Below are 14,409 nucleotides of genomic sequence, written 5' to 3'. Positions count from 1 at the left end.
CTAAAATGAGAAGGTAGCCTACAGTGTCTGATTCTCTGCATTGTCTGTATAAGCAGTTGAGGATGATTAGATGTCAACATCTGCAATATAGTACTTAATTTCAGGCAGTACTTAGTCTCACAGCATTATAGAGCCCATAACCTTCTCAGCAATTCAGATCAGAATTGCAGTGCTGCAAATGATTGGTTTTACAACAGCTTCTCAGCACCGCTTCAACTTCTTTTTAGTTTCTCTGCTTGTGATCAAAACGACGAATGGGAAAGTGATGTACAGCAACAAGACTTCTGCAGTACCTTGCGGTTCTTACACTGTGGAAGCTTCTCTTCCCTCATAGTGTCACCTTTAGCCTAAGTCTAACAGTAAAATAAATTATGAAAACATGGAGAGAAGTGGAAAGGACTCTTAACTTGAGCTTTTTTAACAGTACAGTAATACTGCATAGAAAACAAAAGTACAGTCTCTACTGCATAGAGAGAAGAGAAATATGAATTTCATTAATGTGGATAAAGAGTACCATGAACATAAACCTATGAATGTCTTCTGTAGAACTGCTGACTCTCTGTACTGAACAATACATTTTTATGATGGTGGGCAAATTGCAAATGGTAGCAGAGCCAGCAGTCAGTCTTCCCATGGCAGGTTCTTTAGTTTCTGCTTCTAAACAAAGGGAGTTTGATGTTCATGTGCTCATGCTGCAGTTCCAACTAAACTTTGTTTAAAAGCTCCATTATTTTTCTTTTTGAATTTTAAAACAGTTACTTGTTTGTCCCATGCCTGCAGTGTATTCTTACTCAGATTAATATGTATTCACCAACACAGCAGGAATTCTTTGCTGACTGAAGCAGGTCAGCATGTTTGCTCTCTCCATTCAGTTGCAGGTGTGATTGCTTTTGTTTCTATGAAAAATGAAGCAAAAGCTGCCTTGATAGTTTGGCATTTAGCTTGTTAACTATCTCTGTGTGACCTTACTGTATCAGAAACATTGACACAAGTTGTTGTGTAATTAGTGATACCAAGAAGGAGGAAATAAAAGGAATGGATCCTCAAATAAGCAAAGACTTGATAGGTTGAAACTGGTCCCAGAATTTCAAAAGTAACCTGCTGGCTTCCATATGTATTCTGCAATATGGTCCAGGAAAACTCCCAGCGTGAAAGATGAAATAGCATGCAAAGTTCTGAAAACTTACTGCTGAAAACATGACAAGTGGAATGAAGAATCCTTAACTGCCAAGAACTTGTCATTTGTGACTGCAATTACAGCTACATTTTCCCCACATACACAATCTTCAGATAAGTAAGCTGGGTTCTGGTGATGCTTTCAAAGATACTCAGAATGAGAAGTTACTGGAAGACCTCTTCTACATTGTCATATTCCCACACTATTTTTTCCTTATAACCTTCATACACTTCTGCTATGAAAACTTCCCCAAGATTCTCTGATATCTTAACCCTTTTTGTGATTCATTTATTTGTCAACTGAGGGAAAAGATGAATATCTTGTTTATATTTACGTTCTTAGAACTTTTAGCGGTATAAGCAGTCTGATGTGAAAAGTAAAAGAAAATATGTTAATATTTTGTGGTACGCACAGATGAGGGAGTTGTAGCTCCTACTGATTATTGAAATTCTAAACAGAAGAGTTTTCGAAGGAGAGAATATTTATTTTTGTGTTATTTATTTTATCATGAGAAAAAAAAAACAAAAACTGTAAGTGAATTAAAATTACTGGAAAAAGTTGCAATATAGGATGCATGTGACTGTGTGGTAGCATGTGATCTGACACATAAATTTTTCCCACGTATAAAATTCCTCTCCAAAATATTTCAGAGGTACTTAATTTTAAATTCTGATGCCAGGTCACGGACTTTGGCTTTGCAAAAAGAGTAAAAGGAAGAACTTGGACGTTATGTGGGACTCCAGAATACCTGGCACCTGAAATAATTCTCAGCAAGGTACATCAGTTCTATAAATGATAATTGTCCGTCATGTATTTGGTGTGATTAAAAGATATTACCTAATTATTAATTTCTGAGGGATGAACAGTTGCTGGTAGTTGAAAATTCAAATTATTGACAAGTTGTAGTGAAGTATACAAAATGCAAGTTTTGCATCATAAGTGTTAACAGACTAAAAGAGGAGCTCCAGAACTGCGTAATGGTTGAATCAGTAGTCATTGAAAAACTACTTGCAGTGTTTTATGTTTAAAGCACATGAATCAAACATGGAAAAACACTGGTCTTGCATGTAAATTATACGCAGCCTCATACTTGTACTCTATTTGAACACTGAAGAAATGTTATAGCTGTGGTATCTTTTAATGTTTTGCAAAAGAAAATTTTTTATAGTTCATGGAACTGTTCATTATATTCATAATCTTGTTAAATTATTCACTGTGTAGTTTAATTAAATACCCTTTGTAGGTCTTTAAACAGAAAATAATTTTACTTTAGGAGAAAGTGTTGGATGTTTTTGTTTTTTATGATGTTAGACCTCTAAAGCAGCAAAGGAAGTTGCAATGCCTCTGTTACAAATTCTCCATAGTTGATTATTCAAGAACAACTGAGTCTTGACCTTGAGCTTTGTAAAAGATCTCAGAGGGAGCACATGAAATTGGGGCTAGGAGGGTTTTCTGTATTTATATATTCTATATATCTTATCGGTGTAAGGATATCACTGGGAATCAACACAAGAATTTGTGCAAAGTATTTTGCTTTCATTACAGTATTGCTGTTAAAATTGGAGAACTTCAGTTTGTTTTGAACTAGGGTGTATTAAATAAGCAAAAATATATATATTTTTATATTTTCTTTCTTTACAATATATAGCAAATGTTAAACTCTTTTAGAAATGGTGCTAACTGTGGTTTTTCTGGTTTTATCCAGGGTTACAACAAGGCAGTGGATTGGTGGGCATTAGGAGTGTTAATCTATGAAATGGCAGCTGGATATCCCCCATTCTTTGCAGATCAACCCATTCAAATTTATGAGAAGATTGTTTCTGGCAAGGTAAGTAAAGACTCTGGATGTTTTCATAAGCACAGTTTGTTTTTCACTGTGTTTGTAGTACCTGATTTTTATGTGGAGTTGATGCAAAATTCACTGGATGCTATGGACACTGAGCAATTTGGAATGAATATAGCAGAGGACTGGAATTGGATGATCTTAACAGTTCCTTTCCAAACCAAACTTTCTACGAATATGGGAAGAATTTGTAATGAATACTTATTAGGTACAGGCATTGTGATAGTAACAATAATCAAAGCTTTAAGAATCCAGGTGTTTGCAGCCTGCACAGTTCCCTGACATCAAATTTAAAATGCATCTTTTTAAATTTACAGCACTGTAGTATTATACCTTTCTATGCTTGGAAAAAAAACGATCCAGTAACTATTAACAACCACTCACCAGTACGTTGTTTACCTCACTATTTTCTTTATAGAAATATCTTTGTAGCTTTTGAGAAGCTCTAAAATGTTTCCATAATTCATAGTAGTTTTCTTCTGCAGCAGCTAAATGCTGTAGTTTTGATGGGGGCTTTTTTGTTTGTTTCTGTTGTTTTCAAATTTTACCTATTTTGCTTTACATATTTACTGTTCATCATCTGATCTGTTCTTAAGTCCATGAGTGGATGGCTGTGGAAACAGCACCGGACTTGAGCACTGGAAATTCTAGTATTCTGTTCTCATATATCAGTATATTTGTATCTCATATCTCAGTATATTTCCTTTAAACCTTAATTTAATAGTTTAATTTGTTGTGCATTTAGTTCATTACTTAGAATACTTGGTGTATATGAATGTTATTACTGTATATATTCTGTCTATATATGCACACAGAATGTGTGTGTATATATTACTTGTATATACGAATTGCATATATGTAGTGTGTTTATGCATGTAATTTAAAAATTGGGTCCTAGAAATTACTTGAGAATGCCTTGAAATGTGGTTGTGTTGTTGTGAAACTATTTAGTAATATTTAGATTTAGCTTTTACGTCGTTGTTATATTAAATTAATATTTTCCCCCCAACTCAATCAAATCTAGAAAATTCCAGATCAGAAAATGATAGATGGGGAAGGTAATGCTATTGGTAAAGGCTTTCTGAAGCAGAAAGTGGCACCAATGCTTCTCTTTGCGTGAACATTGTTTTGCTTATACAAGGGAAGAATCAAATCTGTACATTAATATTGTGGATGTACATTTCAGGTAAGGTTCCCATCACACTTCAGTTCAGACCTAAAGGATCTTCTAAGAAATTTACTCCAGGTAGATTTGACCAAACGATATGGAAATCTCAAGAATGGTGTAAATGACATAAAGAACCACAAGTGGTTTGCGACTACAGATTGGATTGCCATTTATCAGAGAAAGGTAAGACACTTCCTGAAAAAAATGAGAAGTTGAAGTCAAATTTCTAATTATTTTGTTAATTTTTCCCTTCTTAAATGTGTAATTTTTCAAATGAGAAAATGTGAAAGTAGTTGAACGTATAGGGTAGAGGATTATATATTGATTGAATTATGTTTGTTTCTTGTTGCCATTTTATCCTGGACCTCCATATACTCATGTTGTCTTAACACATGTTTGTGCTTTAGTCTATTCCTGGAATATCTCAGAATGAGCCATCTCCTGCCTCTCTTGCTTTTTATTTAATCCCTGCTATAATGGCATCTATAAATACTCCACAGCAGAGAGGAATCTGTTTTCCTTTCCAACTACTTCTTAGCAGTCAGGCTGTGCTTTACTGGGGAGAAACTCTAGCCAAAGCTGAAGTACCACTCTCTGATGAAATGGTATTCTCCCTTTTTGCTCTTGCTCTTGCCTTACCTGTGACTGGAACAGGTTCACATGTATGTATCTTCTGGAGATATTTTCATTCTGACACTACACTGCAGCTGATTGTGGTTTCATAAATTACAGCAGTGACTTACAGAGCCCTTCTGAATCCTGTTTTGTGATATTTTTAGAATGGCTTTCTAGACCTGCCTGGCCAACATGAAATCTAATGTGGCATTTAATAAGTTTGGTGCCCAGTATGCACTGTGAACTTGCATAAGAATGAAAGTAAAACAGAGAACTTGGGGGTATTTGGAGAGCATGGGGAGCCAGTAGCAAACCAGAGGAGTATAGTAGTGCTTTCAGGGATGAGTAAGACAGGGCTTGGAAAGGACGCTGGGGAAAAGAGGAAGTATGACTGCAGTTCAGCATAGGTCTGTCTTCCAGTAGCTCCAAATCTCCCTCTCCCATGGAAGCTAGTTGAAGCTAGTAATTCTAGTATTCGAAGTCGAAGTTGAATGTTGTCTGTATATTAGTGAGTTACTAGAAATGGATTGTTTAGAAATTATTTGTTCTTTTAAGGCAACCTCTGAATTGCTTTTTTTTTTTCAATAAATGCCAAAAAAGACTAAAATAATTCTGTTGGTGTTGTCCCAGAAGAATCGTGTGGAAGAATCGTTTAGTATTCAGAATTTGATAAAAAGGTTGCATACAATAGAATAAGAAACACTTCAAGGAGCTGCTTACCATCATTGAAATGAAACAGTCTTGACTAGAGGCATGAACTTGCTGCTGTAACAGAAGTATTTTAAAGGACAAACTTAGATACTAACAATAGTTTATAAAAAGAAACTGGTTGTTTGGCTACATGAACTGACAGTGCAGTTGTTATGGCATTTGCTTATATATTAATTACTAGAGGACAGGATGCAATTAAGACATCTGATATTCATTGTGTTAAGTATGGATGTTTTAAGAAAAGATTTCCCTCTGCAGAACTGTAATTATCTGCTCTCTGCTTGCTTAATGCCTGTTTACAAGATAATTTTAAACACTATTAGTTTCATTCCATAGTATAGCTCTTTTGGGACACCCAGGCCCCATTATTTTGAAGCATTATAATATAATATAATTTATTATATAAAATTATATTATTGAAGGTAGCATTTTTCGTACACTGCTGTAGAAATTTACTTTTACAGAAACAATAAATATTTTTAAAAGATGAACTGGTACTACAGGCAGAATAGCTGTTATTAGTTTTAAAGGACTGTGTAAAGTGATACAGAAGAACTTCGAAGCTTCTAATTCTACAAAATAAATACAGTAATACTAGAGGTCTGAAACAACAGTGTACATTGTAGTCTCATTTAAGCAATCATTGAAATACAGCAAAAAACTTAAGTTTATGCCAGCTTCACACAAGCTGTTAACACAGCATGGATTTTCCTGCATAAACCTAGTGTTCCTTGGCAGCTAACCAAATAGGAATAATATTGTTATGCTGCAGTCTTAAGTAATACATTCAGTTACTTAATATTTCAGATGAGATAAAATCGTGTTTTCTTTGTGTGCTTGCATGGCTATTTATTAAAATGCTGCTTGATAATATGGTATACTTAGGGTCAAACGGGTATTTTCACTATAAAACAGTATTATCTCCTGCAATCTCTTTTTAGCTATTTCCTTGGGGAAGATAATAGGAAAAATGTTGTGAAATACAGACACAAATAGCTGTCTGATGCATCTCATTTGAACACATCCTGTAATTCCAGCAGTAAATAAGACATTTATTGTTCTCCGAGCTTTATTATAAGGCAGTAATTGAAAATTAATTTGGGAAGACGTAAAAATAGAATTTAGATAATGGTAAGTGTGTGGTTAACTAGGTATTTACTGAGGCTGAGAGTATTCTCAGGATACATAACCTAAACAGATACCTTGTTTTAGGAACAGTACAGTATGCTCCTGATAACTGTAGCATGGTCCATAAATGCAGAAAGCTCGTGTTATTTTCAAGCACACACTCTTCTTGGGAAGTTCCTAAGAAAGAGACCTATCTGATCACTTTGCATTTCCCAGTTGTTATAGTTTCGAATTTGCATTGCATCAAGTAATATTTAAATTTTGCATGAAGATGGATAAATTTTCTAAGGTCAACATCAAAAAGTAGCAGGTTCTGTCAGCTTTAAGAAGCAGCAGTATTGAGAATCCTAAAAACAACTGGTTCTAATATATAAATGTGAATTGCTTACTACCATGTAGTTGGCATAAGATGCACAGAATTTCAAAGCCAACATTGTGTTTGTGGATTTGAGAGTATGTGCTGCCTGTCTTTACCAGGAAGATTTTTACTTTCCAGTAAGAGAAGAGGATTAAGTTACATATGCTTGGAAGTAGAAAGCAGAAAGGAAAGAATTAAATTTGTTACGAAGTGGAAGTATTTTTAAATTTGTGTTTGTCGATGAGGTATTAGACTTTTTTAACATCTATTCATTCATCTAGAGCTACATGTTCTTAGGCTGATTTTATTTATTTGCCACAACTTTTAGCTGGTTTGCTATACTATCTACTTTCTTGGCAGGCCTTGAGAAGTAATGGGAAGATGGCTATGCCTGTTATCATAGTGCTAAATCTGAAGATATTAGATAGATAACATTTAATGTGCTCTTTTTTTTTGTAAACACAGGTAGAAGCTCCATTCATACCAAAGTGCAGAGGCCCTGGAGATACCAGCAACTTTGATGACTATGAAGAAGAAGATATTCGTGCGTCTCTAACAGAAAAATGTGCAAAAGAATTTGCTGATTTTTAGTAGGAGTAGGAGGACAAGATGACATCAGGGCTCACATTGGGATCTTTGCACTCTGTTATCAGATGAGGTGGAGCTGAGACCATCATATGTCAAAACAGTTACCTAGTTACTTCATTCCACAAAGCTGACTGAGGTCTTTATTGCCATCTTCCATGTGTGCGGTTTGCACCAACCCTTCTAACTAGGCACAATTAAGCAAGCACTGTTTGTGCAGTAACACAGAATAATAGACCACTTTCCTACTTAACTTTGGTTTCTGTCGTTCTTTGTTTCTGTGTATTGTTCATTTTTCCCCTTTAAAATGAAGTAGTTTTTTACCCAAGAATGCTCCATTTTATTTTGAATAATGTATTATTTGTGTGAGTGAAATGGAAGGTGTTGCGGCTAGTGTGATTTAGACTGAAGTGAAAGGTAAATGTTGCTTCTAGTCTGTGCCAGCCAATAATTCTTGTCTGTCTCGTGTCTGATGCTACAATTTATAATAATAATTTTTTAGTAGCTCAGACTAAACCTAGCCAACATTTTTAGCGTTTTTGAAGGTAGTATTTATCGCCATATAAATGTCTGCTAAATTAACTTAAAAATGTTTCTTCCTGGGGACTGACCAAAATTCAGTAGAATCAATTGGAAGGCTTAAGTAGGAGACAGTAGCTAGACCCCGTGCCTTGGTTTTCTACATCCCTGCGGTTTTCGTCACTGCCTCCTTCCTTTGTATTTCCACCTAGGCAGTAGGTCAATTGCCATAACCAGACTGTACCACCGAAAGCTTACAGTCTCAAGAGAGGGAGTAATTCCATCTGGTCTGGATTTTGGACCATATTTAACCAAGTCAACTTACCAGCATTTCAGTTGGCCGTATGAAATGACTTTTTTAAGAACATTAACCCTAAACTCTTAAAGGAAGTTTTGGTCAGTATTGTAGAGAATGACTCATTTTTATTCTTTTTTTTTTTTTTTCTCAGCCAATATTTGGGCTCCCAAAGTATTCTTTGTTTTAAGCCTTTTTTGATTTATTTTTTTTTTTAAAGGCATCCTTTAAAAGAAAATAATAAATAGAAAATGATGTTAAAGCAAAAAAAAACCACAAAAAGTAAAATGTGCTCTGCCATTGGCTTGTGAAAAGCAAATGGTTTAGCAAATGCAAAATAATGTTCTAGATGCATTGCTGGATGAACACGGTTATTTTTTGTTAGCTGTTAAGAATAAGAGGTTATTGCCAAGTTTTATTCTGGTATACTATATTAGTAAACTGTGGATGGAGTACTGCTACAATCACTTTCTTTTTTATTACAGCACTTCATTCATGAAGAAAAGAGACAAAGTTTAGAAACTGCAACAGCTGGTTTTATTTTATTTTTGTGTCTTCATTTTTAACCTACTTTCTTTCAATCAACCAGAATGTATGGTCACACAGATATAAGCATTTGGGCTTAATTATGTTTTGTATACTCTCACCAACTGACTTAAAAGATATTGCTGTCATGTGCTAGCTTTGGGCACTTTCACACATTTATTTCAATGTTAATAATCAGTGGCTCAGCACTTTTTTGGGGGTTGCTTTTAAACTTATTCATAGTAGTTTTATTTGTACACTTGATTCTGGCTCTCTCGATGACCTGTCTTAAAACAGCGCATCAAAACAGTTTAAACTAGACTCATACTTGATGACAAATTTACCTGCATACAAGGATGAATTGTTTTTAATAAAACTGAGCTCTATTGATACATAGCCATTGTATTTGTTTGAATGTCAGAGAAAATAAACCACTGACACTCCTTCCTTTTAAACTGTATGACACTCCTTTAAGAAAAGACTTTGTAGACATTTTACAGAAGAGTATGAGGCGTACCATCAAACATTCTCTGTTTAGGTTGTTGAGCATTTTTGCACAACATCTTTAGGAGGCTGATACTGAATGCAGTCTTTGTCCACCCATATTTACATATTTGCAAGAAAAGTATAAGATACTTTGCTGTAGCAAATTTTATGTAACAAAGATATGTCGTCACATTAATAAATTTAAAGAAATCCTTTGTATGAAAATGTTAAGATCTTTTGTATTTCATTTAGACCAAGGACATGCTGCTGTATGCTAGCTGTATGCGATAAATTCTACAGTAACTTTGTTGTCGTTTATGAACTTTAAAAGATTTTAATAAATGTTGGAGATCACAATTTGATTCTGTTATGATTTTAATTTTTAGTCATTGAAAAATTCTGATAAGATTCAGAGATTTTCTGTTTTGTAAAATACTGTACTCAATCATCTTGCGTGTACTATAAGACAAAAGTCTAGGAAATTGGTTCTGACGTGTCTGTCTGATATCCAGAATAAATCTACGTGGGCATAAGTGGGAAAGTCATCTTAATGCCATGATATTATGGTATTTTTTAATTTTATGAAAATCCCGTTAGAAAGTAAAATACTTTTCCAATATGGCATAATAGACTTCAGTATGGAAATGAGATTCTATTTTGGAAAAGGAGGGGAAGTGTGCAATTTCCAAGGCATTAGTGAATACATTTGACAATGTGAGTATTATACAACCCTCTCATTTAAACACAGTCATAAAATATAACTGCAGAATATTATGTTACCTGTATTTAATTTGAAAAATCATTTTCACAATATGGAAAAATTGTATATCTATGACAGTAGAAGCTTGTTAATTTTACACATTTGAGGAATTAAGTGTTGAACTATATGGTATATTTTAATTGTACTCTAGTTGTATGTAACTTTCATTTCCAACATAAAGGATTGTATCTCATTAAGTAAATTGCTTTTTTATTATCTTGTCAGTTGCATTAAAACCCTTATTTTTAAATCCTTTAAAGTATTTTACTAATTTTTGCAAATAATTAGATGTTTTTAAGTGCTGCAATAGTGTGCAATATAGTAAACATTTATATACAGAAGTGCAAATTAAATTATGTACAACTCTCACGCTGCTTCTTTGTGAATCAAAGTGTTGTATGATGAGTCACTGCATCTCACCACACACTGCAACAGGTCTTTGAAACAAGATGAGAAGGTTAGGACCCATACTGCCCATACTAGCTGGGACCCATTCAGATTTGCACTAGTTAGGATGGTTGGAGAACGCGGTACAGAGCAAAGGCACTTGAAGAAGCCAGTGAGTTGGACTTCTTAGACAATCAAAAGAAAATAAGGTGATCATTATCAGCAGTATTGTTTGTCTTCATATTTTCACATTCAGACTTGCTGCTTTTTATTAAAGAGAATTGCCTGTTTTTAAATTGTCTGCAGATCCCGCTGTACAAATATGTGCTGTGTCTCATTGTGCTGTGAAACAACTGATAGAAGTAAAGACTGTTAATGGTCTTGGCACTGTCTGTCTGGAGGCTTTTTCTGCAAGTGTTGTTCTGAGAGGCTCTGATACCTCTGTCTGTAAGGCAGCTCCTCTTCTCCCCAGTTCTGATCAACGCTTCGACTTTTTGCTTACGCTGTGTTTGCTTATACCTACTACTGTGGTTTTGTGGGTTTTTTGTTTCAGTCTAAACCAGTGTTGCATTTTAAGAACTTGTTTACTTTTCCTAAAGATAATCATTTTGCAGTTCCTTAGATGATCTGCTTTTACTAAAACTCCCATGCAAACACAGCATGTCCGGCAGTAACTTGAAGGTGTCACTGAAATCTGTTCTTCTGATTTGCTGTACTTACAAGGGAGTTGTCCCAGATGAGAATTTGGGAAGATCCAGTCAATAGGAAATTGGTAAAAGCACGATTCTGTTGTGGAGATGGTGTGTGTGTAGCTGATCTGGATGTCTGACCAAAAAATGAGAAAAAAAGAATTTAAATTATGACCATTGTAAATGGGTTCCACGAAGATGGTTAAATATCTATAGGATAGTAAGTATGTCATCTTCCATAGGAATTATATAAATTTTTCCTTAGAAAGACAAGACAGGTATCTCAGGAGAAGACCTTAAGATAGCTTATTTTTCTAGCTTTTGAAGTTGATGATGATTGTTTAAATCTGAGGTCTAGTCCCATTTTTATCTTCTCTTGGTATTTGCTTGGTTTGTTCTTATTGTTTTTGTTTGTTTGGTTGGTTGGTTTTTGTTTTGTTTTGGTTTGGGTTTTTTTTGTGTTGTGTTGTGTATTTTTTTCTAGACTACTTAAGCTTTCCTAGTTTACTCTTACAATTCTCTACTATTTAAAGTCTGTACATAAGGTGAATAACAGCCATTTGAGGCTTCCACTGAATCATTTGGATGAGCTCCCAATGCACTACTTCAAAGTTAGAATAAGTTCCTTTAGAAGCCTTATAGTCTGGATATCTTTTTCCCTCCCTCAGAGGGTCAAATACAAATGTCTGTGGGGAGAAAAAAAAAAAAAAAAAAGAAGAAAAAAAAGGAAAAAAAAAAGTGTTCTCAAAAATTGTGTCTTTCTTTTAAATTTAAAAGCAATTTATTGTTTATGGTCAATGAATTATGTAGAAAAGACCCAGAGGTGGACTTGCACATTCCTTATTTGTGCTCAGGTTGTAATTTTCAGTTTTTATAGACAACATGACAGCAATTCATTAATTGCAAGTTCTCTTCACGTTGAGAAGTAGCCTGTATAAGAGTGATACATCTTGATATATCTATATATGATATATCAATACAGATAAAACAATTCACCCAATAGATGGACATGACTGCAGCGCAAAAGCTCCTTAGGATGAAAAGTTCTTCTCTTAAGGAGTTTGATGACAGAAAACCATATTAGCAGTTTTCCTGTGCTGGGAGAAAGAAGCTAATCTTTTTCCTTTGCTTCCAAAATGCTGGGAAGAACACTGCCAGGGGATATTTACCCAAGTGGAGCAAGGTCTCAGTGGTCTGGTGTGTAGTGTGGTGCATTTTGAATCCATCTGGTCAGTTTGAAAATTCCAGGAAAAATTACTGGTGAGTAAGACAGTATTGAGAAAACTGAAAGTGTTGGCAGAAAGGCTTGATCCTTCACCTCAGCACCAAAGTACTGAATTCAGGAGCCAGAGAGGTTGTTGCCCCAGCAGTTTTCTGGTAACTGGAGAGAGAGAGAGAGAGAGAGAGAATATATAATTGCTATGTAAATTTGTCCTTAGACAATATTGTTTAAAATGGTGATAGATTGAAACGGAGGGTGTGTTCTACTTCTATGCGCCTTGTCAGAATCACACTCAGCCAAGTGTGAAAGCTGCTTGTCACAGCCTGGTTTTAATCCTGAGCCCTTGATGTTGGCATTTTTTTTTCACATAAATGAAAAACATCACAGATGCTTGATGTTTTAGTTTTGCTTATTCTGTTGCTTTCTTTGGAATAAGATCATAAATAGTGAAAAGGAGTGAAATGAAAGCATTTGTATTATGTAAATGACTTGTAAATAGAGAATATTTAAATGGCTTATAAATCACCTATATCCTACAGGTGTATTTCTCCACATACGGTGATTATTAACCTTTGTGGAAAGAAATCCTCCATAACAAACCAATTCAGTAATCCAGCTTTTATCAGCCTGTGAGTTCTCTCTAGATGCTTCTTCAGAAAGGCACTGTCAAGGTGTGGTCCTTGTTTTTCACTTTCTTCGTATCACTTAGAAAATAAAAATGTGTTCTTTTCTAACTTTCTGCTCATCAGTTTGGTTAATATTACTTCTGTCATCAGAAGATCCTGGTGGCAGAATCAGCCTAAAGGCTACGTGATATGGTGTCTGCCTGAGGGTGTTTTTTTTCACCTGTCCTTACCAAGCTGGGAAATATGTCTTTTCTTGAACTTTTTATACTCCAGACTACAATGAAAATCTGCAAATAAAATGGATCCCGATTCCACTTTAACATGACTTCTCAATTCCAAAATGCTCTATTTGCTTTCATTTGCTTGTAGATGGCACGTGGAAATGATGTGGATCAGGATGTGTGAGAAGTGCCAGCTGTGGTGTGTAGGAAGAACAGGCAGCTTGCACAGTGCCCATGGACAAGTAGTAGCAAAGGAGAAATTCGGGTAGGAGCATTTAGATAATAAGAAGGTAATGTATGCAATACCAACCATGAGTATCTGTTGCTTATCTATTATGTTTTGCCTTTAAATCTTTTATGAAGTAATTAGTAACTAATGCTTGTAATGTTTTTAACTGGGTTTTATATCAGTAACAAAGAAATTTTTTGCTGCTGACTTGAACAAAAGCATTTTTCTGTACTATGTCTGCACCAGCTGCATGAAAATTCTCCTAAAAATCCAGGACTGCTTAATTCTATTTTAATTAGAAGCTAGGGTCAGAGTGTTTTCTGTTTTAATAGCACCAGTCCCATTTATTTATTACCTGCACTTGAAATTTCAGAAGTCCTGTGCTTTAAACAAAGATTTTTCACAGTAACATCATTTCTAAACTGGTTCACTAAACATATTTTTTTCACTAAACATATTTTTCACTATAAACATATTTTTCACTAAACATATTTCACTAAACAGTATTAATAAAAAGATGTGTATCTTCTGGGTTAGGGGAGCTGAATACCAAACAAGTTTAGATGCATCTCTATGTTACTTCTACTACTAACCGTAATTGAACTGTTTAAAAGCAAAAAAAAATCCCAACACACTGCCCACTGTTCTTCTGCATGAGGTCAGCACCGGAGCAGCTGGAGAGAAAGTGAAGGTACAGCAACCATGTTCTTCAGGGAGTCTCAGGTCAGAACTCATCAACAGTTCAGAGATCAGTAAATGTATATTTTTAAAAGGTCAGCCTCACTGTTACAACCTTAATGAATAACTTCTGAATGCCATGTCTGCTCGTGTTCACATGTGGCTATCTGCATGGTTTGGGTTTTGT

The 14,409-nt window shown here is 34.9% G+C and overlaps 1 protein-coding gene across 4 annotated transcripts in view; it reads left to right on the top strand.

Moving 5' to 3' along the window:
* PRKACB (protein kinase cAMP-activated catalytic subunit beta) overlaps positions 1-7,838 on the top strand; it is a 31,183-nt gene extending 23,345 nt beyond the window's left edge. For all 4 annotated transcript variants that reach the window (XM_042873542.1, XM_042873546.1, XM_042873545.1 and 1 more), the window contains 4 exons: positions 1,857-1,952; positions 2,883-3,005; positions 4,207-4,371; positions 7,466-7,838. In XM_042873542.1, coding sequence (XP_042729476.1) covers positions 1,857-1,952; positions 2,883-3,005; positions 4,207-4,371; positions 7,466-7,591 — 510 coding nt within the window. In that variant the 3' untranslated portion in view covers positions 7,592-7,838. The remainder of the gene's footprint in view (positions 1-1,856; positions 1,953-2,882; positions 3,006-4,206; positions 4,372-7,465) is intronic.
* The last annotated feature ends 6,571 nt before the right edge of the window (positions 7,839-14,409 follow it).

Source organism: Lagopus leucura, unplaced genomic scaffold (genome assembly GCF_019238085.1).
Source record: "Lagopus leucura isolate 7727_CA_CO unplaced genomic scaffold, USGS_WTPT01 Super-Scaffold_100009, whole genome shotgun sequence".
Taxonomy (NCBI): Eukaryota; Metazoa; Chordata; class Aves; order Galliformes; family Phasianidae; genus Lagopus; species Lagopus leucura.
This window is presented reverse-complemented; position numbering and strand designations above follow the sequence as displayed.